Genomic DNA, 25,519 nt, shown 5'->3' with positions numbered 1-25,519 from the left:
TAGGAGTCCCTGCCTCGCTGCCGGACAACTGTCCCGTACTGAAAACATGATTACAGTACGGGACAGTAGTTCCACGGAGAGGCAGGGACTCCTAGCATCGTATATAACTATGATGCTAGGAGTCCGGCTCCCTGCACTGTGTTCGGTCCGGTACTTGCGGCCGAAACACGTCCGTCAATTACGGACGTAATGACCTCGTGTGAACATACCCTTAGAATCCTATTAGACAGGCAGATTTTCTACAACAACAAGCAACAAGTGATGATTTAGCAAGTCTTTTGCATTCGCAAGACGGTCTATTACACGTGACAATAATTGCTAAAGATTTTCGCTGTTCAGTCGGTCTTGCGATCATTGTTCGTTTGCCCACACTTCATCTCTGAACTGCTAACGACTGGAAGATTTCTGATTAGACCAGAGGAAGTGGCGGCGATTAAAGATAATCTTTCTTTCAGGTAGATGTGGCCGAGCCACGGAAACCCAACGATTTATTGTACGTTGTTCGATTGTTGCAAGCTATCACGCATCAGGAATTTCTGGACAGAATTTTTGGGTATAGGGAAAGCGGAAAAGGGGCAAGAAAAATCAATCATATGTCGCCTTCAATTATTATATTGATACCGACAGAGTATAGGGAGAGGAAAATATAGTGCAATGTCCCCTTAAATTACACTGTAATATTTTATATTTTATTTTTTATTTTCAGTATTCTTATTTTATACAACTATATTTCAAAGCCCATCGATTGGAGACACCATTCTGTGTGAAAGGCTGTATCCACTTCAATGGGAAAAGGAGGGAGTGCTTATTGACGCTGTATTAACACAACTAAATGTTACGCTGAAATACTAAACGGCTAGGCAGTGTAAGCGGGCTGTGTGAGCGCTTACACAGCCCGCTTACGAAGCCTAGCCGTCGAGTGCTGATGACGTCACAACACTCACGGCGTACAGTCTAGCGGCCACAGGCACTATCGGAGCTGCGGTTCTGAATTCGCTGCTCGATAGTACGTCGCTGCTCCACAGTTTTCTCATAGCTGACAGCGGTCGTTTCTCCAAACCCTGATACAGATTTGGAGAGCGTAGCCAAGCAGCTAGAACCACCGCAAGGAAGATCCATGCCAGTGACTCTGATCACGCTGCCTAATAGGAAACGGTGGTGTAGCGTAGCTGTGACAGTTGACAAGCGGCTGTTTCGCTACATTTAACCATAGCTGGGAGAATACAGGCCCATGCTGCTCTGACTGATACGGCATACCCGTTTACTATTTCAGCGTAACATTTAGTTGTGTTAATACATTGTCAAGAAGCACTCCCTCCTTTTCCCATTGAAGTGGACACAGCCTTTCACACAGAAAGGTGTCTCTAATCGATGGGTGTTGAAATATAGTTGTATATAATAAGAATACTGGAATAAAAACACAGTTGTCTTAAATAAGAATACTGAAAATAATAAAAAATAGAAAATATTTCAGTGCCATTTAAGGGGACATTGCACTATATTTTCCTCTCCCTATACTCTGTCGGTATCAATATAATAATTGAAGGCGACATAAGATTGATTTTTCTTGCCCCTTTTCCTCTTTCCCTATACCCAAAAATTCTGTGACTTATATTGGTGGTGTACACCAGGGCAAGAATTGTCATTTTTTTAAAAAACTTAAAAATATAAAAATAAAAACAAAAAAATAAAAGGTCTATTTCTTCTTAATTTTCCAAGAATTTCTGGGCACCATACAGCCAAGGAGTTTGGGCACCCGCCCACCCTTATTACTGGGGGTGCGTGTGTGCAATAGTATGTGACAGCATATTACAGCTGACACTGTGCTGTAATGGCTGGGATCGGAGCTAGGTCAATAGAGACTGGGGCATCTAAGTGGTTTGTAGCTCATTGCCCTCCCAATGGCATCCATGTCGGCCATCCATGGAAGCCAGAGGCAGGGCCTAATAGGATCTTCAAACCCCCTAGTTTGACAAAATAAAAAAATAAAAAGTAAGAAAAAAAGTTATAAAAATGTACAAACAAAGTTTCAAGTTAAAATAAAAATCGAATTTTTTCCCATAATACAGTTTTCATTATTGGAAAGCATGAAAAAAACCTATACATAATAGATATTGCTGCGTCCGTAACAACCTGAACTATAAAATCACGTTATTTCTCCTGGATGGTAAACGCCATTAAATGTCAAAAACCAATACCAGAATTGCTTTTTGTTTTCACTTCACCTCCGAGAAAATTTTATAAAATGTGATCAAACATAAAATCTACACCCGTCTTGCAAAAAAAAAAAAGCCCCCACACAGTTTCAACGCAAAAATAAAAAAAATGATGGCTCTTTAAAAAAAAGTAATGTTATTATGCAAAAGCTGTAAAACATAAAAAAATATATAAATACTTCGTATCGCCATATATGTATCGAACCGCAGAATATAGTTAATTTAATTTATGGTGCACGGTTAATGCCGAAAAAAAAGAAAATAAACAATTACAGAATTGATGTTTCTTGATCACCACCTCTTCCCAAAAATTTTTATAAAAAGTGATCAAAAAGTTGCGTGTATCCAAAAATGTTACCAATAAAAACTACAGCTTGTCCCCGAAAAAAAACGAGCCCCTACACAGCTACATGGACTGAAAATGAAAACTTTTTTTGGCTCTAGTATGTTGGGGATGAAAAAACATCCTGATGTGCAGGCCTTTAGTTTCAAGAAGTAGTTATCAAGGCCCTAATATTTAGGAACCAGGAAGGGGAGGGCCGAATGACATCTGCTGGAAGTGAGGGTACCCATATTAAAAAAAAAAATGTAGTGTGTTTCAAAAGGGGATAAGAATGGACACCATTTATCAGTGCTACACTGGCCTGTGCATGAAGGCTTGCTTCAAAGTGTACCACATATCTATAGATTATTAATTTTATTATTTACCACATTGTTATACCACCTCATTATTTACTGATATACCAGTAAAACCCAAACAAAACTACTACCAAACAAATTCCGCACTCCAAAAGCCAAACTGCAGTAAATGTCAGCATTTATGGCATTGTCGTACCGGGAAGAATCTGCTTAACAATTTATGGGGTATGTGCCTCTAGTGGAACAAGCTGGGCACAACATATTACAAATATTCTTGAACATGGGACAAATTGCTGCTAAATTTGTCTTCTAACATCCTAGAGAAATAAAAGGAAGTTGAAAAAATTATGCGAACATAAAGTAGACATATGGGAAATGTTAACTAGTAACTATTTTGTGTGGTATTACTATTTGTCTTAAAAGCCGATAAATTCCAATTTAGAAAAATGCTAATTTTTTAAAATTTTCTCTTAATTTTGTTTTTTTTCACAAATAAACACAATGTATTGACCAAATGTAACACGAAGAAAAAAATATATTGTCACAACAAAACTGTCTCGTATATGTTCAGATAAGTAAAAGCATTACAAAGTTATTATCACATAAAGTAACGCGTCACATTTGAAAAATGAGGCTCTGTCAGGAAGGTCAAAACTTGCTACAGGAGCAAGGGGTTATATAAAATATATTGTTTAACCCCTTCCTGCTCAGCTCAGTACTATTACGTCGCGCTGAGCACATTGTTCGCGCTCATCTCAGTAATAGTACTGACCTGAGTTAACACAGCGCCATCTTTCCCCGGCGCTTGTTTCCGACAGCAGGCTATCACAGCTCAGTGTGCAGGGACCGATCGCGGCGGTCCCCGCCGATTAACCCCTTAGAAGCCGCGTTCATTACCGATCGCTGCTTCTTAGGGGTTAAGCCACAATCGCCGGCCCGCTACACGATAGTGGCCGGCGATGGCTACTATGGCAACCAGAGTACTAACAATGGACTCTGGCTACGCCATCGACGGAAGCCTAGTGGGTCCTGACAAAGGCCACACGCATCGTACCAGGGCAACGCTTTCCAGGAGAAGTTCCCCAAACTGGCAAGAAGGGAAAAAGTCAAAAGAGGTGCAAAGTCTGATATATTGTGTCCTACCTTGTTCCCCTCTTATAGCAATGTGACACGTGTCTCGAAAATCCAGGGCTCTGTATGAAAGTGTTTTAAAATTTATCATCCATTCCTTTATTTTTAATTTACCACAGTTTTATTTACCCTGATGCCCTCCGCACAGCTTATCCCCCCTCATATTTCCCCTCTGGGCCCTACTGTGTGCCCAGGCAGCTGATAACAGCCACATCTAGGGTATTGCTGTACCCGGGAGAACAGACATTACAGTTTATGGGGTGTATATCTCTGGTGGCACATGCTGGGCACAATATATCGGACACTGAATTGGCATATATGTATAGAAAATGGCAAATCTCACTCTGCACCATCTGCTGCGCATTATCTTTTATACAGTACCTGTGGGGTCAAAATACTCACTACACCTCTAGATGAATGCTTTAAGGGGTGTCGTTTTTAAAACGGGGTCACTTCTCGGGGGTTTCAACTGTACTGGTACCTCAGGGGCTTCTGCATACATGACTTAGCACCAGAAAATCCCCAGTAGGCCAAATGGTGGTCCTTTCCTTCTGAGCCCACCTATGGGCCCAAACGGCAGTTTATCACCACAAATGGGGTATTGCCGCACTGAGGACAAATTGGGCAACAAAATGGGGTATTTTACTCCTTGTGAAAATAAGAAATTTTGTGCCAAAACTACATCTTATTGGAAAAAATATATATTTTTTAATGATCAGCCCAATTCAAATAAATTATGTGAAAAAACTGTAGGGTCTAAATGGTCACAACACCCATAAATGAATTCCTTGAGGGGTGTAGTTTCCAAAATGGGGTCACTTCTGGTGGGTTTCTATTGCTTTGATACCTCTGGGGCTCTGCAAATGCGACATGGCACCCGAAAACCAATCCAGCAAAATCTGGACTCCAAAGAACACATAGCGCTCCTTAACTTCTGATCCCTCCCATGGGCCCAAACGGCAGTTTATCACCACAAATGGGGTATTGCCGCACTCAGGACAAATTGGGCAAAAGAATGGGGTATTTTGTTCCCTGTGAAAATAAGAAATTTTGAGCCAAAACTACATCTTATTGTAAAAAATTTCATTTTTTTTACATTTCACAGCCCAATTCAAATACGTGCTGCGAAAATACAATGGGGTCAAAATGGTAACAATAACCATAAATGAATTCCTTGAGGGGTGTAGTTTACAAAATGGGTTCACTTTTGGGGGATTCCTACTGTTTTGGCACCTCAACACCTCTTCAAACCTGGCATGCTGCCTAAAATATATTCTAATAAAAAAGAAGCCCCAAAATGCACTAGGTGCTTCTTTGCTTCTGGGGCTTGTGTTTTAGTCCACGAGCGCAGTAGGGCCACATGTGGGACATTTCTAAAAACGGCAGAATCTAGACAATACATATTTAGTAGTGTTTCTCTGGTAAAACCTTCTGTGTTACAGAAAAAAATAGAATAAAATTGAAATTCAGCAAGAAAAATGAAATTTGCAAATTTCACCTCCACTTTGCTTTAATTCCTGAGAAATGCCAAAAGGGTTAAACCTTCTAAATGCAGTTTTGAATACTTTGAGGGGTCTAGTTTTTAAAATGGGGGGGGGGGGGGGTTTATGGGGGTTTCTAATACATAGGCCCCTCAATGCCCCTTCAGAGCTGAACAGGTAACTTAAAAAAAACGGCTTTTGAAATTTTCTTAAAAATATGAGAAATTGCTGGTTATGTTCTAAGCCTTGTAACGTCCAAGAAAAATAAAATAATGCTCAAAAAAACAATGCCGATCTAAAGTAGACTTATGGGAAATGTGAACTAGTAACTATTTTGGGTAGTATAACCATCTGTTTTACAGAGGAAAAAGGAAAAGGGAGGAAACCTCCAGCTCACCAATCTAACACTCCTGTGTTTGTAGTCGCCCGGATCAGCCGCGACGGCACACGGCAGCAATTGAAGAAAAAACCAGAGGAGATCCAGCGATTGAAATGTCGATAGGAAAATCTAAGTTTCCACTTTATTAAAGTACAAGATAGATGCTTGAAAAAAACACCAGGAGGAAAAGACAAGGTAGTGATATGCGGCAATAGATAGCCTACGCGTTTCAGGCACTGGCTGTGCCCTTAATCATGGCTAAGTCGAGTGAGCTCAAGCAAGCACACGGAGTGAATAAATACTAAATAAATGGGAGGTTGGACCTGAAACGAGACGGCGCTCGCAGGTGAGGTAATTAACTATCAGGAAATCGATCTCCCGTCGTCGGTAAGTTTCAAAAATGTATATTAACTGTAATCATAACCAGTAAAATAGTGCATATGATAAAAATAAAAATGGGAAAAGATTAAATAAAGCTGAAATTATTTGTATATAAGACTGTACGTATGATGCGAAGTTTCATAGAATTGTTAGAGGATCGCGTCCCCGAGGCTTGCGGAGCATCACCCGACACATATTGATACACGGAAAACATGTGAAAAGAGAGAACCACAGAGAAAACACAAATTCTCTCTTTTCACATGTTTTCCGTGTATCAATATGTGTCGGGTGATGTTCCGCAAGCCTCGGGGACGCGATCCTCTAACAATTCTATGAAACTTCGCATCATACGTACAGTCTTATATACAAATAATTTCAGCTTTATTTAATCTTTTCCCATTCTTATTTTTATCATATGCACTATTTTACTGGTTATGATTACAGTTATTATACATTTTTGAAACTTACCGACGACGGGAGATCGATTTCCTGATAGTTAATTACCTCACCTGCGAGCGCCGTCTCGTTTCAGGTCCAACCTCCCATTTATTTAGTATTTATTCACTCCGTGTGCTTGCTTGAGCTCACTCGACTTAGCCATGATTAAGGGCACAGCCAGTGCCTGAAACGCGTAGGCTATCTATGCCGCATATCACCACCTTGTCTTTTCCTCCTGGTGTTTTTTTCAAGCATCTATCTTGTACTTTAATAAAGTGGAAACTTAGTTTTTCCTATCGACATTTCAATCGCTGGATCTCCTCTGGTTTTTTCTTCAATTGCTGCCGTGTGCCGTCGCGGCTGATCCGGGCGACTACAAACACAGGAGTGTTAGATTGGTGAGCTGGAGGTTTCCTCCCTTTTCCTTTTTCCTCTGTTAAATTTACTCATGTATACGGCTTCAACCTCCGTGCAAACCAGCCGTTTTGTCTAGCCACTTTTTTGGACATTTTTGAGATTTACTCTGGTTATACAAACTCATTAAAGTATTGGCTACAAGGTGGTTGCTTATGGCAACATGGGACATATATTTTGAATTAATTCCCATTGAGAAAATATATTATCAGTAACATCAACCAGTTATTTACTGATTTTTAACACGATTATCTTGGTGCATATCTGACGTCTCAAAATGACACAGGATTATAGTAGATCCAGAGCTGAGAGAGCAGCAGCAGTTTTTGGAGATTCCAGTTACACCCAGAATCCAGACTCATCGTTACACAGTCAATTCAGAGAACTGGAGAAACTCCTAGCTCAGGAAGCACGTGTCTGGTGGGATCTAACCACACTTAGGAATTATATTTCCAAGAACATGGTGCCACGGGGATTGCGCCTACGAAAAATTCTGACGTTTCAATATTCAACGGAATTCACAGAGGCATGGAATACCACCCTATCAGAATGCTCTCTTAAACTGATGGGTCTCATTACCGAACAAGAAGACACCAAATTGGCTGAACTAAATCTGGAAATTCAGAGGCTGAAGGAGGAAACCAACAAGTTGTCCAGCTCACCCGATTTTTCTATCCTGGAATCCAGAACACACAAATACATCGACCAACTTGAACAATCTATTATGGACACAAAAAAAAGCAAGTTCCTCAGAGATACAGAGGATTACACTAAAGGTGAAGTGTTCAACTGGACCAGAAGGGACAGTCTCTCATATAAATCCAAAGCCATTCTGAAGGATCGTAGAAGATTTAGACAACGCCAAACAAGTCAACGTAGAGTTAGCTTCAGCTCAACCGAGCCAGAAACAACGGATGGAGGCGAGGGAACATCTGATTTCGATTTACCACGAGAAGCAGGCTCATACAGACACCCTTTTCCTGCCAGACGTGGCCCCCCAAAAAACGGGGGCGCAGGGGGGGCAGGAAACACAGAAGCCACGGACAGCATTCTGCCACGCCGACTGCGCAATCAGAGACTCTGAAGGAGTCCATGGATGTTATTAATTTGTCCCAGTTCCCTCTTTCTCCCACTCACATAGAAGTACTGGCCTTAGGTCTGAATTTTGCTCCTAATAAAGATTTTGACGTTTTCCACACATTGTTAGATATTAACAAATTCATACGCAACTTGACCATCAAGAGGCACTTCTCCTCAGTTAGTGACACACCCATGGAAAATGCTTTTGTCACCTCAGAATGCGCCCCATGTGACAACAGCATTTTTCGTCCACTCATGTTCCATGAACAAGTCACTCTATCTAACTTAGTTGATCTTGCAGAACAGAATATATTACCTTCAGACATATTAGCGAGTAAATTTCCAACATCCAATCCTACATATTATCCAACTCAGTCTAGAACTGACTCAATGGATAAATTCCAGTCTATTATGGAGAGAGAGTTACACAAAATTGCCAACAATAGCTATAAAACTAGATCACAACATAATCTTACAAATGAACAGAAAGATGCGATAAAATCTTTGAAAAACAACCTAGACATAGTGATCCACATGTCGGACAAAGGGGGGAGTGTAACCGTCATGGACCGTTGTATGTATACAGAACAGATAGCAGAAATGTTACATGACACAGAAACCTACATCAAATTAGACTCTAACCCCACTACCACTTTTCAACAGCGTCTTACTAAGCTACTTAATAAAGGTCTAGATAGTGGCATTATAACTAAAAAACAATATGACTATCTGTCAATTAAGAACCCTATTACTCCGATTTTATATGCCTTACCCAAGACTCACAAGGGCATTATCCCTCCACCTATGCGTCCCATCGTGTCTGGCATCGGGTCACTCACAGAAAAACTCTGAGTGGCTCGATTACTTGTTACAGCGCCTTGTCCAAAGAACCCCAGGACATCTCAGAGACACTAAAGATGTGTTACACATCTTTGATGAAAAAATATGGGAGTCCGGATTTTCGTGGCTAAGCTGTGATGTTGTGGCATTATATACATCTATACCACACCATATAGCAATTCAAGCACTACAGCATCACATATCCAAATACAGCACATATGATGAGACGTTACAAGTCTTCATGTCAGAGGTTCTATTGTTTTTGTTAACACACAATTTCTTCTACCACGAGGGCACTTTTTTCCTCCAAAACAGAGGAGTATCCATGGGTGCTAAGTTCTCCCCCTCCATTGCCACTTTGGTTATGGCTTGGTGGGAGGAAACTACAATTTTTTCTGCCCGCAATCCCTTTTTTCACCAGCTGCACTGGTATGGCAGATACATTGACGACCTCTTGATCATTTGGGAGGGCGATGTATCTGCCATACCTGAATTTTTGGAATTCCTCAACTTGAATGCATTTAATTTGAAATTTACGCATACGTGCCATCCCACTACCATCCATTTTCTCGATTTGACACTTACAGGGTTTGCAGGCAAGAGCATACATACTGAGATTTTTCATAAACCCATAGCAGGCAATACAATCCTTCATGCCACTAGCAGCCACTCTAGACACACCATCACGTCAATTCCTGTAGGAGAACTAACTAGGGCAAAGAGAAATTGCACCAACCAACAGGGTTTTCTATCAGAACAGCGAAAAATATATAACAAACTAACTAATAGAGGCTACAAAAAATGGACACTAGATCGAGCCCAAGCAATAGTGAACCAGAAGGATAGGAAAGATCTACACTCTCTCAACAGGGTTAAGACAAATAAAGATACTCCTGCAACAAGCAATACATCTAAACCAACACTTGTATTGCAATACAGCAACCAGTTTTCTGAAATTCGTGCCATGGTCCAGCGTTATATCCCCGTACTGTTTGAAGATGCCAAACTTGAATCCATTCTAGCAAATGGCTTTCGAATAGTCTCCCGTCGGGCACCCACTCTGGGAAACATCCTTTCCCCCTCTTGTCTACCATCAAAAGCCAAGTCTCCAACATGATTGCACTACACAGGTTACTATAATTGTGGGTCTCATCCCTGTAAGGTTTGCACGGTTAGTAAAAGCACAAAAACCTTCTCCAATTCCAACGATACTACCAACTTTCCAATTAAAACCCATATCAATTGTAATAGTGATCACGTGGTCTACATAGTGGAATGCTCACAGTGTAGGCTAAAATATGTAGGGTGTACCACAAGGAAACTAAAGATCAGAATCCTCGAACATCTAAGTTATATTAGAAACCCAGCAATTGTTAACATCTCAAATGCCAGCAAACATTTTATCACTTGCCATAATAGAAATATTAACTCCCTCAAAATCTACGGCATAGAAAAAATGATTAAAACTATCAGGGGGGGGGGGGTGATCTCAAACACAGATTACATACACGGGAAGCCTTTTGGATCTACCATTTGAACACCAGATTTCCAAGCGGTCTTAATCTCCGCAAGGATTTAATGTTTCACTATTGATACTGATACATTAGTTTCCTCCCTGTCAGATCAGTTCCATCCACTGTTTCAATTTGTCTCTTCCCCTTCCTTTCCCCTCCCGTGTCATTTGGTGCATAGTATTCTCATCATTTCCATTATATTTATAGATGAGGTTTGTAGTCTGGCCTTTATTCTATCCTATTTTGTGGGCTTCTATGTAGATTTGCCCTGGTTCTATTCCATCCGGGACCATCTGTTATGTGGCACTCACAATTATATTGATCTTATGGCCAGCTCTTGTGTCAACCATATATAGCATTTAACCCCTTCCCTCTTTAGCCACTTTTGACCTTCCTGACAGAGCCTCATTTTTCAAATCTGACATGTGTCACTTTATGTGGTAATAACTCCGGAATGCTTTCACCTATCCAAGCGATTCTGAGATTGTTTTCTCGTGACACATTGGACTTTATGTTACTGGCAAAATTTGCTCGATATGTTCAGTATTTAATTGTGAAAAACACCAAAATTTAGCGAAAAATTGCAAAAATTAGCATTTTTCTCAATTTAAATGTATCTGCTTGTAAGACAGGCAGTTATAATACACAAAATTGTTGCTAATTAACATCCCCCATATGTCTACTTTAGATTGGCATCGTTTTTTGAACATCCTTTTATTTTTCTATGACCTCACAAGGCTTAGAACTTTAGCAGCAATTTCTCACATTTTCAAGAAAATTTCAAAAGGCTATTTTTACAGGGGCCAGTTCAGTTGTGAAGTGGTTTTGAGGGCCTTATATATTAGAAACCCCAAAAAAGTCACCCCATTTTAAAAACTTCACCCCTCAAAGTATTCAAAACAGCATTTAGAAAATGTCTTAACCCTTTAAACATTTCACAGGAATTAAAGCAAAGTAGAGGTGAAATTTACAAATTTCATATTTTTCTGCAGAAATACATTTTTAATACAATTTTTTTTACAACACAGAAGGTTTTACCAGAGAAATGCAACTCAATATTTGTTGCCCAGTTTTTGCAGTTTTAGGAAATATCCCACATGTGGCCGTAGCGTGCTACTGGACTGAAACACCGGCCTCAGAAGCAAAGGAGCACCTAGTGGATTTTGGGGCCTTATTTTTGTTAGAATATATTTTAGGCACCATGTCAGGTTTGAAGGGCTCTTGCGGTGCCAAAACAGTCAAAATCCCCCAAAAGTGACCCCATCTGGGAAACTAGACACCTCAAGGAAATTATCTAGGGGTGTAGTGAGCATTTTCACCGCACAGGTTTTTTACAGAAATTATTGGAAGTAGGCCGTGAAAATTAAAATCAACATTTCTTCAAAGAAAATGTAGGTTTAGCGATTTTTTTTTCTCATTTCCACAAGGACTAAAGGAGAAAAAGCACCGCAAAATTTGTAAAGCAATTTCTCCCGAGTAAAACAATACCTCACATGTGGTAATAAACGGTTGTTTGGAGACACGGCGTGGCTGAGAAGGGAAAGAGCGCCATTTGGCTTTTGGAGTTCACATTTAGCAGGAATGGTTTGCGGAGGCCATGTCACATTTACAAAGCCCCTGAGGGGACAAAACAGTGAAAACCCCAAACAAGTGACCCCATTTTGGAAACTATACCCCTTGAGGAAATTATCTAGGGGTATAGTGAGCATTTTGACCCCACAGGTTTTTTGCAGAAATTTTTGCAAGTAGGCTGTGAAAATGAAAATCTACATTTTTTCAAATAAAATGTAGGTTTAGCTAATTTTTTTTCATTTCCACAAGGACTAAAGGAGAAAAATCACCATAAAATTTGTAAAGAAATTTCTCCCGAGTAAAACAGTACCCCACATGTGGTAATAAACGGCTGTTTGGACACACGGCGAGGCTGAGAAGGGAAAGAGCGCCATTTGGCTTTTGGAACTCAAATTTAGCAGGAATGGTTTGCGGAGGCCATGTTACATTTACAAAGCCCCTGAGGGGACAAAACAGTGGAAACCCCCCACAAGTGACCCCATTTTGGAAACAACACCCATTGAGGAAATTATCTAGGGGTATAGTGAGCGATTTGACACCACAGTTTTTTTGCAGAAATTATTGGAAGTAGGCCCTGAAAATAATAATCTACATTTTTTCAAAGAAAATGTAGGTTTAGCTAATTTTTTCTCATTTCCAGAAGGACTAAAGGAGAAAAAGCACCACAAAATTTGTAAAGCAATTTCTCCCGAGTAAAACAATACCCCACATGTGGTAATAAACGGCTGTTTGGACACACGGCAGGGCTTAGAAGGGAAAGAGCACTATTTGACTTTTTGAGATCACATTTAGCAGGAATGATTTGCGGAGGCCAGGTCACATTTGCAAAGCCCCTGAGGGGACAAAACAATGAAAACGCCCAAAAAGGGACTCCATTTAGGAAACTACACCTCTTGAAGAATGCATCTAGGGGTGTAGTGAGCATTTTGACCCCACAGATGTTTCATAGAATTTATTAGAATTAGGCAGTGAAAATAAAAACAGTCCTTTTTCTTCAATAAGACGTAGCTTTAGCGCAAATTTTTTCATTTTCTCAACAAATAAAGGAAAAAAAGAACCCAACATTTGTAAAGCTATTTCTCCCGAGTACGGCAATACCCCATATGTGGTCATAAACTGCTGTTTGGGCAAACGGCAGGGCTCAGAAGGGAAGGACCGCCATTTGGAGTGCAGATGTTGCTGGATTGGTTTCTGGGCACCTGTGGGCCCAAAACAGTGGAAACCCCCCAGAAGTGACCCCATTTTGTAAACTACACCCCTCAATGCATTTACCAAGGGGTGTAGTAAGCATTTTAACCCTGCAGGTGTTTTGTAGAAATTAGTGTGCGCTCAATGTTGCAGAGTGAAAATGGGATTTTTTTCCATAGATATGCCAATATGTGGTGCCCGGCTTGTGCCACCATAACAAGACAGCTCTCTAATTATTATGCGGTGTTTCCCGGTTTTAGAAACACCCTACATGTGGCCCTAATCTTTTGTCTGGACATATGACAGGGCTCAGAAGTGAAGAGTACCATGCGGAGTGGAGGCCTAATTTGGCGATTTACAAAGTATTGGTTCACAACTGCAGAGGCTCAGATGTGAAATAATAAAAAGAAACCCCTGATAAGTGACCCCATTATGGAACTGCACCCCTCAAGGCATTTATTAAGGGGTGTAGTGAGCATTTTCACCCCACAGGTCTTTTCCATAAATGAATGCGCTGCGGATGGTGCAAATTAAAAATTTATATTTTTCCCTAGATATGCCATTCAGTGGCAAATATGTCATGCCCAGCTTATGACGCTGGAGACACACACCACAAAAATTGTTAAAAGGGTTCTCAGGTGGTATAAAAAAATAAAAATAATCCATAGATGTGTGTTACGCTGTGAAGCAATCCTTTCTGCACAGGCCGGTGTCGCACTGATAAATGGTGTCATTTCTTATCCCCCTTTTGGTCCACACTCCGCGCCTTTGTAGTTTGGGGAATTTTGCTGGGAAAGTATTATCCTGGTATAATACGGGCACCGTCGCTTCCATCGGATATGATTGGGCCCTCCCTTCCTGGTTCCCTAATTTTAGGTCCTTGATAAATCGCCTCTTGAAACAGAAGAAATGTTCTCCTCGGGCACAACTGCATATTTTTTTATTTCCTGACTTATTGGAGCCATAACTAATTTTATTTTTCATAGACGTAGCGGTATGAGGGCTGGTTTGTTGCGGGACGAGCTGTAGTTATTATTGGTACCATGTTGGGGTACATGTGACTTTTTGATCACCTTTTATCCTATTTTTTGGGATGCCAGGTAAACCAAAAAACGCAATTCTGGCACAGCTTTTTTTGGTTTTTTTTTATACAGAGTTCACCACGCATTATAAACTACATGTTACCTTTATTCTGCGGGTCAGTACGATTCCGGCGATACCTCATTTATAGAACTTTTTTATGTTTTACAACTTTTTGCACAATAAAATTACTTTTGTAAAAAGAATGTATTTTTTCTGTCGCCAAGTTGTGAGAACCATAACGTTTTAATTTTTTTGTCGACGGAGTTGTATGAGGGCTTGTTTTTTGCGGGACGAGCTATAGTTTTTATAGGTACCATTTTTGGATACGTGCGACTTTTTGATCACTTTTTATTGTAATATTTGTAGGGCAAAGTGACTAAAAAACAGAAACTCTGGTAACGTTTTTTACGGGTTTTTTTTACGCTGTTCACCGCGTGCAATAAATAATATAATATTTTGATACCTCCGGTCGTTACGGTCGTGGCGATACCAAATACATATGGTTTATTATTATTTTTCAATAATAAAGGACTTGATAAGAGTAAAAGGGGGATTGTGTGTTATTTGATTACTTGAAACTTTTATTGTTTTCAAACTTTTATTTTTTGCACTTTTTTTTACACTTTTTTATACTTTTTTTACACTTTTTCTCAAGTCCCACTAGGGGACTTGAAGGTCCAACGGTCAGATTTTTTTTTTTCTAATACATTGCACTACCTATGTAGTGCAATGTATTAGATCTGTCAGTCATTCACTGACAGCAAGCCGTTTAGGCTTCGCCTCCCGGCGGGGCCTAAATCGGCTTCCGTAATGGCAGAGCAGGAGACCATTGTGTCTCCTGTTGCCATAACAGCAGTCGCCAGTCCCGATTGCCTGTCAGGGCTGGCGATCTGCTTGTAACCGCTACGATGCAGCAATCGCTTTCGATTGCTGCATCGAAGGGGTTAATGGCAGGGATCGGAGCTAGCTCCGGTTCCTGCCGTTACAGGTGGATGTCAGCTGTACAGTACAGCTGACTTCCACCGCTGATGACGCCGGATCAGCTCCTGACCCGGCGCCATCTTGCCGGCAGCTACGGAAGCCGATCAGGCTCCGCCGCCGGGCGGATCTTGACCGGCTTCGGTGCTAGGCAGACCGGGAGGCCAGTATTAGGCCTCCGGTTGCCATTGCAGCCACCGGAACCCCGGCAATTTCATTACTGGGGTTCCGATGAGCTGCAAACACCTTAAGTGCAGCGATCGCGTTTGAGCGCTGCACTTAAGGGGTTAATGGCGGGGATCGAAGCTAATTTCGGTCCCCGCCGTTACAGTCGGATGTCAGCTGTAAGATACAGCTGAGATCCGGTGATGATGGGACCGGCTCAGCTTCTGAGCCGGTGCCAAACGTTTGACGTACATGTACGGCAAGATGCGGGAAGTCAGTACTTTCCATGACGTACATGTACGTCAAATGTCGGGAAGGGGTTAATAAGGCCATTCGTTTTCAATAGTATTGTGGCATTTGTTTTTTCGTTATAGATTTCATCCACTAGTTGGTATTTATCATCGTGACATATTTATATACATATAAATCAAATGTCTTTTCTGCCACATAGGCTCAATATCTCCAACACTGGGACAATATAACGATTTCCTGGCTTTCTGTTAGATATATTATATCATGCTAACTTTTTCATACTGACATTATTTAGGCACTTTTGTCTATCTCCGAATTACCTGCTATATACATTTTTTTCAGCTTCTATTTTACAACTCAACATATTTATGCTAGGCTACATTTGTCCGTTGCATTCGGTTTTCCGAATGTATCCATATAGGTGCAGGTTAGCATGTGTGCCTTTCTGTTACTCACATCTGTCTGTATCTCTGTTTAGTGGTTCTGGAGATGTTACGACATCTCGCTGGTGCGATATTGGGGATATCTTTTGCCTCTGTATGTACCGTAGCTATTGTCTCGTTCTTGTTTATGCCTTTGTGTCCACCTGCGGTATCTCCGTGTGGTCCGATATCGTTGTGGCATCCTTGTGGGTTCCCATGTTTTCAACTATTACATTTATGTTTTATTAAACATACTATATGGACACCCACTAGGGCTCTATCACTCACGTTTACCCAGCTTGGATGGTTCTGAGTATTATAATATATTAGACCCATTTATCTGCTCAATATGTGATATGTTCAGTTTGACATTCTTTCACCAAGATTTTCCGTTTTTACGTTTTTTATCTTTCATATATAGTTCCTCACATAGGGATTCAGCTCCTTTCGTTGTAATCTTAATAAATTCGTTTAGGCAAAGCAGTGGAGCTTACATACATTATCCTAGCATTATTTATTGATCACTCAGTACTCATTTAAATTTTGTTATTGTTTATTCAAGTATATAAAGATCTTTCCTGGCTGCTATGTTCTTATCTATATGACTTTATTACAATTAATTTGCCTTTATATATTGTCCAGTTGTATTAGGATTATTTATCATTTTTTCGTCATCTAAGATGTATCACCTCCTGGACACATACGTTATGTGAAATACACGGCATTTTCTATAGTTATTAATTGTATGTCAGCCTTATTAGCAACGTTATCTTACTATATACATGTATGTTTTTATTCCCTGTGTTCACATTTACATATATCTTTATGCGGTTGTTTGTTTTTTTTCTTTATATAACATGTATGAATTTGTGTTTTCTCTGTGGTTCTCTCTTTTCACATGTTTTCCGTGTATCAATATGTGTCGGGTGATGCTCCGCAAGCCTCGGGGACGCAATCCTCTAACAATTCTATGAAACTTCGCATCATACGTACAGTCTTATATACAAATAATTTCAGCTTTATTTAATCTTTTCCCATTCTTATTTTTATCATATGCACTATTTTACTGGTTATGATTACAGTTATTATACATTTTTGAAACTTACCGACGACGGGAGATCGATTTCCTGATAGTTAATTACCTCACCTGCGAGCGCCGTCTCGTTTCAGGTCCAACCTCCCATTTATTTAGTATTTATTCACTCCGTGTGCTTGCTTGAGCTCACTCGACTTAGCCATGATTAAGGGCACAGCCAGTGCCTGAAACTCGTAGGCTATCTATTGCCGCATATCACCACCTTGTCTTTTCCTCCTGGTGTTTTTTTCAAGCATCTATCTTCTACTTTAATAAAGTGGAAACTTAGTTTTTCCTATCGACATTTCAATCGCTGGATCTCCTCTGGTGTTTTCTTCATCTGTTTTACAAGCAGATGCATTTAGATTCAGAAAAAGGCAATTTTTTCACATTTTTCACAAATAAACACTGAATATATCGACCAAATTTTACCACTAACATAAAGCCCAATGTCTCACGAGAAAACAATCTCAGAATCGCTTGGATAGGTTTAAGCATTCCGACGTTATTACCACATAAAGTGAAATATGTCAGATTTAAAAAATGGGCTCTGAGCCTTAAGGCCCAAACTAGGCTGCGTCCTTAAGGGGTTAATAACCAATTTAATGTTCTTGATAATAAATGTTGTTATTTTGTTGTTATAGGATCAAAATAAACCAATGCATATGCCAAGAACTTCCGAATCCCAGCAAAAGTAAAGCAACAACATTTACTGTCGGTGATGATAAATATGTATGTATATTTCATTCACAATGCATTAAATACGCACTGCACTTTGAACAACATTTGATAAATCAATAGTGCAAGCGAATATAAGAAACATAATATATCTTTATTAGAGAAAAATAAACCTCTCTACTTATCAGGCCCCTTTGCTCCTTCCCCCATCCCCCTACTAATTGTTCACTCACTCTGAATTTACTGCTTTCTCCATCTTGTCTTAGACAAGGCAGACACTCAGCTCAGTGAGGGATCAGGTTACAGCTGCCTATGGAAGTCTATGGAGAGGGGAGGAGAAGGCAGGGTAACGCTTTATTTAGACGAGCGTGTTTCAAATTGGCCTGTGAAACTGCAGTTTTTCACGGCCGATTTGCACCCGTGCGGGACCCATTTTCACAGATCCCTCATAGACTTGAGTCTATTGAGGGATCCGTGAAAACTAACAAATAAGACATGCCTTATTTTTTCACGGGCCCTTCACACAGTCTGTTAAAACAACGGCCGTGTGAAGAGCCCTATAAAATTACATGCAGCTGTCACAAGGCCGATTTATAGGTTTGTCTGTCTCTCTGCCTCTCAAGCCTTATTCAAACTCTATAGCAGCCTCCTAGTAAGTGTTATATCTCACCCTAGTGCTGGATTCACAGCTACACTTATTATTGCTGTATAATGTCCTCTATGCTGCTGCTCATGCTGCTGCTGCTGCTGCTGCTTCTGTATATGTGATAGAGACAGGAGAACATGATTCTCCTCTTCCATCTGTGTGCTGTGTATAGAACCCATGATACCCACTAGCTCAGAGAAAACTGAGAATTAAAGAGAGCGCCTACCGAGTGGAAAAGTGGTTAACAATGCAGAATACAAGTCCTATAATGGCCAGAAATATTGTTATTCTACCTGTACACACACATGACATCTTATTTTGAAAAGTCATCTGAAAGTTTGGGAAACTTTTAAGGTGTTTATGGTGTATAAAGGGTAGTCTGCATTAGCAAATGGTTCTAACACCCAGAAAAACTAATTGTAATTGCTTATGTAATTCTTTTTAAACCTTAAATATTTTATATATGCACAATTTTTCTATTACCTCTGCTAACAAAAATGTCCAAACTAATAAAATGTTATTTTCTACCAGTTTCTTCTTTGTATATCCAGTTCCTTTCGGCTCCATTCACATGTGTGGGATTTGACATGGATTTGCATCAAATCCAATGCCAATCCATATCCCATGCAAGTGAATGGGGTTTCCACAACCCCAGTCATATGCTACGAAACAATTCTGCACTGACTTTTGTCTGCACAACTTAAAAAGTCAGCTGTGGTAATAAGTAGAATTCTGCATGGAAAATTTGAGGATTAGCCCATTAATTGTCAATGGAGCTGATTCTCGTGCGTGTGTGATTCATACCTCTGGCACAAAAGCCTCTTCCCTGGATTATATCATAACTAGTATAGAAAACCCGTTACACGGGTTTGCTAGCAAAAAGAATGTAGTGGTCTGTTAATATATATAAATGCTCCCCATAGCTGCCCCCACACAGTATAATGCTCCCTATAGCTGCCCCCACACAGTATAATGCCCCCATATCCGCTCCTCGCACAGTATAATGCCCCCATAGTATAATGCCCCTCATAGCTGCTCCCATAGTATAATGCCCCCATAGCTTCCCCCACACAGTATAATGCCCCCCCATAGCTTCCCCCACACAGTATAATGCCCCCCTATAGCTTCCCCCACACAGTATAATGCCCCCCCATAGCTTCCCCCACACAGTACAATGCCCCCCATAGCTGCCCCCACACAGCATAATGCCCCCCCATAGCTGCCCCCACACAGCATAATGCCCTCCTCCCTCCCATACACAGTATAATGCCCCCCCTCCTTCCCATACACAGTATAATGCCTCCCCTCCCTCCCATACACCGTATAATGCCCCCCCTCCCTCCCATACACAGTATAATGCCCCCCTCCCTCCCATACACAGTATAATGCCCCCCTCCCTCCCATACAGTATAATGCCCCCCCTCCCTCCCATACACAGTATAATGCCCCCCCTCCCTCCCATACACAGTATAATGCCCCCCCTCCCTCCCATACACAGTATAATGCCCCCCTCCCTCCCATACACCGTATAATGCCCCCCCTCCCTCCCATACACCGTATAATGCCCCCCTCCCTCCCATACACCGTATAATGCCCCCCTCCCTCCCATACACCGTATAATGCCCCCTCCCTCCCATACACCGTATAATGCCCCCCTCCCTCCCATACACCGTATAATGCCCCCCTCCCTCCCATACACGGTATAATGCCCCCATCCCTCCCATACACGGTATAATGCCTCCCCTCCCTCCCATACACGGTATAATGCCCCCCCTCCCTCGCATACACGGTATAATGCCCCCCTCCCTCCCATACACGGTATAATGCCCCCCGCCTCCCTCCCATACACTGTATAATGCCCCCCGCCTCCCTCCCATACACGGTATAATGCCCCCCCCTCCCTCCCACCCATACACGCTATAATGCCCCCCCCCCCCGACCACGTCCTTCTCGGTTACAATAGATTACATCTCAGATTTGCAATATGCAAATCCAGCACGTTTAAATGGAACCTTTAAAGGGGTTGTATCAAAATCAAACATTATCACTAATCCACAGGGTAGGGTATAATCGTCTGATCGCTGGGGGCCCCATACCTGGGATCCTCACCGATCACGCTGCCACTCTATTCAAAGTCTATGGGAATGACAACCAAACACTGCACTCAGTATTCCTGTTTCTGTCATTCTCATAGATACTGAATGGAGCGAAAGGCGCCTACTCGACCACCACTCCAACAAAGCTCTGCGGGGGGGGGGGGGGTGCGATGAGGAACAGGGTTCAGGGCCCCCGTTTCTACAAACAGTGACGGCCCCAGAGATCAGACAATTATCAACTATCCTGTGGATTGGTAATAATTGCCAATTCTGGGAATAACCCTTTAGAGTAATAGTTGCATTACCTGAGGAAAGACAGAAGCCCAAAAATTTGAAAAAAGCTAGTTTGTTTCACAGTAATTTTACAAACTAACACCTTTTGATAACGCCTTTTACCTCTTCTTGATGACTGAGCAGGCCGGCTCTTAACCTACATTACTTATTCTATATACACGACTTGGGTTAATAGCCAAACCAGAGACCTTTATCTGTAGACCGCACTGTTTTGGAGTTGTTGCGCCTAATCATTACATAGTAGGGTTCTGTTCGGCACACTCTTGGAAAGGTAAAGTGAATTTATTTCGATTTTTTTTTTTTTTTTTATCGTAATGCCAGTGGCTATATGTACAACGTTTCGGTCGTGAGGCCTTCATCGAGCACTAGAGAAACATATACATGTAATTTAGTATAATATAAAGATTCCATAAAAAAATACAGGATGTATAATATACAGATTAACATTGAAATGCATTACAAAGAGTTGGCACAAGACAGATATGTACAACATTGGGTAATATAAAAAAGGAAGGAACAGTGTCTAGCATTGTGTCTGTGTGGGGCATCAAATTGCTGGGATATATTATCTTGACAGTATCCACACCTGAGGCCAGACCTGTTCGACTGACACCATCTCCCACCAACCAGGGTGGCAGGCTCAGGAGTGGGAGAGCCTATCGCGGCCTGGTCTGTCGGAGTTAGCTCCGCCCCCTGTCCTTTATTACCTGCCCTGTTCTCTCCCTCAGTGCTTGTAATTCTTTTGGATTCCTGGCCCCACTGCTGCTTGCTCCAGCCTGCTTCTGCCGTGCTTCTGCCTTGCTGCAGTTCTGCTTGACCTGCTTTGCTTTGCCCCTGGCTTGCTTCTGTCTCCGTGCCCGCTCGGGTGTACTCACTTCGTCCTGGTCCTGACTGTTCGTTCGCCGCTCCGTTTCCTCGTGGCGTTCCGTGGGAAAGGACCAACCAATCCCTGGAACAATATTTAAGGTGTTTCATCTCTGACTGTCAATTCGATTGGGTCTCATTCCTTCCCCTTGCTGAATTTTCCCTGAATAACCGGGTCAGTAACTCGTCAGGGGTCTCCCCGTTTTTCTGTAATTTCGGGTTTAACCCAAGGTTCTCCTCCGTCTCCCCTGGTTGTTCCAATAATCCTGAGTTAGAGGATGTTCATCTGGAACTGTGCACTGTCTGGGCCCAGGTTCAGAAGAACCTAGAGGCGTCCCAGAGCGCACAAAAGATTCAGGCGGATAGTAGACGTTCTGCTAACCCCCGGTTTGTCGTCGGGGATTTGGTCTGGTTGTCGTCCAGGAACTTGCGCCTTAAGGTCCCGTCCAGGAAGTTTGCTCCCCGATTTATTGGACCTTATAAGATCATTGAAGTCCTCAACCCTGTATCCTTCCGTCTGGAGCTCCCCCCATCCTTTCGCATACATGACGTCTTCCATGCCTCCCTCCTTAAACGCTGCTCCCCGTCCTGGTCCCCCTCGAGGATACCTCCTGTTCCCGTTCTCACCCCTGAGGGGGTGGAATTCGAGGTGGCCAAGATTATGGACAGTAGGATGGTCCAGGGCTCCCTCCAGTACCTGGTCCATTGGAGAGGATACGGGCCGGAGGAGAGGACTTGGGTACCTGCCCGTGATGTTCACGCTGGGGTATTGATCAGGAGGTTCCACCTTCTCTTCCCCACTAAACCGGGTCCCCTTAGTAAGGGTCCGGTGGCCCCTCATAAAAGGGGGAGTACTGTTAGGGATCTGCCAGGTACTTCATCTAGGTATACTCCTGGGATTAATCAATCCACACCTGAGGCCAGACCTGTTCGACTGACACCATCTCCCACCAACCAGGGTGGCAGGCTCAGGAGTGGGAGAGCCTATCGCGGCCTGGTCTGTCGGAGTTAGCTCCGCCCCCTGTCCTTTATTACCTGCCCTGTTCTCTCCCTCAGTGCTTGTAATTCTTTTGGATTCCTGGCCCCACTGCTGCTTGCTCCAGCCTGCTTCTGCCGTGCTTCTGCCTTGCTGCAGTTCTGCTTGACCTGCTTTGCTTTGCCCCTGGCTTGCTTCTGTCTCCGTGCCCGCTCGGGTGTACTCACTTCGTCCTGGTCCTGACTGTTCGTTCGCCGCTCCGTTTCCTCGTGGCGTTCCGTGGCTACTGCCCCTTCCCTTGCGTGTTCCCTGTTTGTTTTCCTGTGCACTTAGACAGCGTAGGGACCGCCGCCCAGTTGTACCTCGTCGCCTAGGGCGGGTCGTTGCAAGTAGGCAGGGACAGGGCGGTGGGTAGATTAGGGCTCACTTTCCCTTCACCTCCTTCCTGCCATTACAGCGTTCCACTGTGAGGATGTAGAAAGAGGCGTGAAATGCATATGGATGCACTTAGCGTCGTCCGAGGCGGCGTTTCCAGGGAGATGAGAAATACAATCTACCATATCGCTGTTGAGGTGGATAGACAGCAATATGGTGAGGAACTGTAATAATAAGCCCAAATTGGAGGGGGACGTGCATTCCTGGCATTCATCCCATCCCATACTGGTGAAAAGAAAGAAAAGAGAGAAAATTTGGATGAGATAATAATAGGAGAATTTAGATGGGAAAATATAAAGGAAAATTAAAGGAAAATAAATAAGGAAGTAAATAGGGGACGAAACTCTGTGTAGGGGAGAGTGAATAATAGGGCATACTAGAGTTAGTTCATCTTATCTTTTCCCTCCCCTACTCAAAGGATACAGTGGAGGTGGCGTCTAGGTCAGATAGTCAGAAAAGCAGTTCCCCTTGCGGTACAGTGAGGCTTAGCGAGTCTAAGATGGGAATAGACATTAGTTCAATATATATTGAGCTGAAACAACATCAGTAAAACAATGTGGTAAAAATTTGCTATTATATGACAGAAATGAAATGACATGTGAAAATAGACAATCTGGTAGATGTATTTGAAAGAGAACTACTTATTTCATATTCCCTATTAAGGCCTGTAGGTTCCAGAGTCTGGAATTTATGTATCCAGAACGCTTCCCTACGTTTTAGATGTTTGATTCTGTCGCCTCCTCTTGTAGGAGCTGGAACGTGTTCTATCACTTGGAACATCAGTTGTGAGATGTTATGTTGGTATTTAGAAAAGTGTGCAGGGATGGGTAGTAACGTTTTACCACAGCGTATGTTAGACTTGTGTTGGCCAATCCTATCTTTGATGCGTTGTGTGGTTTCCCCTACATATGCTAGGCCACAGGGACATTTAATCATATAGATCACAAAGTTGGTGTTACAAGTGAAGTAATCACGGAAAGGGATGCCATGGCCAAAGAGAGGGTGGTGAATTTTGTCTCCCCTGATAATGTGTGAACATTGTAGACATATCCTGCAAGGAAAGGTTCCCATCTTGGGTGTGTTGAGAAATGTTTGTCTAGAAGGTCTCATGGATGAGCCGATGTCTGCTCTAACAATTTTATCCCTAAGATTTTTCGTTTTTTTTTTTGAGCATGGTAAGAAAGGGGATTTGAATTCTTCAATTTGGGGGTATGCTTCTCTGAGTAGGGGCCAATGTTTCCTAATTATATGGTGAATTGTGTATGCGCACAGGTGGTATACATGTATAAAGGGAATGCGTTTAGGTTTCTCACTTGGTCGTGAGGTGTTGGGTAGTTGTGCTGTCCGCAATACCTTTTCAGCATAGCCTCTTTCAATGAATTTGGCCGTCATGTTCTCAATTCTATGATTGTATAGAGAGGGATTGTCGACAATGCGAGAGACCCGTGTGTATTGAGATCTCGGTAAAGCGTTTTTTTGTAGCTAATGGATGACGCTCAGTGCGTCCATATGCGTTTCACGCCTCTTTCTACATCGTCACAGTGGAACGCACGGCCATCTTGCCGTGCGCTCCATTGCACATGCGCCGATGCCCATTATGACGTCACAACATACCTCGGAGTACCAACGCCGCTCTCCCTCCTGATATAAAACGGACCATGGACAGGGATTACCAGCGCCATTTAGAGCAGCAAGCCGCCATTATTTACACAGCGCCAGCTTCTTTAACCCCTTAATACCGAAGGTGTTTTAAACCTTAGTGACTAGAGAAATTTTCGCAGTTTTGCTATTCACATATGTAACGCAGTATAACTCTGTATGGGTTTTATGTATCGATGTGAAATTTGCACTGTTTTCTTGGGACATGTAGTGCTTCCTTTTTGTCGTATATACAGTGGAGGAAATAAGTATTTGATCCCTTGCTGATTTTGTAAGTTTGCCCACTGTCAAAGTCATGAACAGTCTAGAATTTTTAGGCTAGGTTAATTTTACCAGTGAGAGATAGATTATATAAAAAAAAAAAAAGAAAATCACATTGTCAAAATGATATATATTTATTTGCATTGTGCACAGAGAAATAAGTATTTGATCCCCTACCAACCATTAAGAGTTCAGCCTCCTCCAGACCAGTTACACGCTCCAAATCAACTTGGTGCCTGCATTAAAGACAGCTGTCTTACATGGTCACCTGTATAAAAGACTCCTGTCCACAGACTCAATTAATCAGTCTGACTCTAACCTCTACAACATGGGCAAGACCAAAGAGCTTTCTAAGGATGTCA

The 25,519-nt window shown here is 42.1% G+C and overlaps 1 protein-coding gene across 1 annotated transcript in view; it reads left to right on the top strand.

Annotated features, from left to right (window-relative positions):
* Nucleotides 1-25,519, top strand: part of IL12RB1 (interleukin 12 receptor subunit beta 1) — a 157,874-nt gene that overhangs the window by 119,543 nt on the left and 12,812 nt on the right. The window contains exon 14 of the mRNA XM_075851155.1: nucleotides 17,893-17,980. Within this exon, the coding sequence (XP_075707270.1) occupies nucleotides 17,893-17,980 (88 nt within the window). The remainder of the gene's footprint in view (nucleotides 1-17,892; nucleotides 17,981-25,519) is intronic.

The sequence above is a fragment of the Rhinoderma darwinii genome, chromosome 1 (assembly GCF_050947455.1).
Source record: "Rhinoderma darwinii isolate aRhiDar2 chromosome 1, aRhiDar2.hap1, whole genome shotgun sequence".
Taxonomy (NCBI): Eukaryota; Metazoa; Chordata; class Amphibia; order Anura; family Rhinodermatidae; genus Rhinoderma; species Rhinoderma darwinii.
The sequence above is the reverse complement of the archived record's forward strand: the minus strand, read 5'-3'. Positions and strand labels throughout refer to the sequence as shown.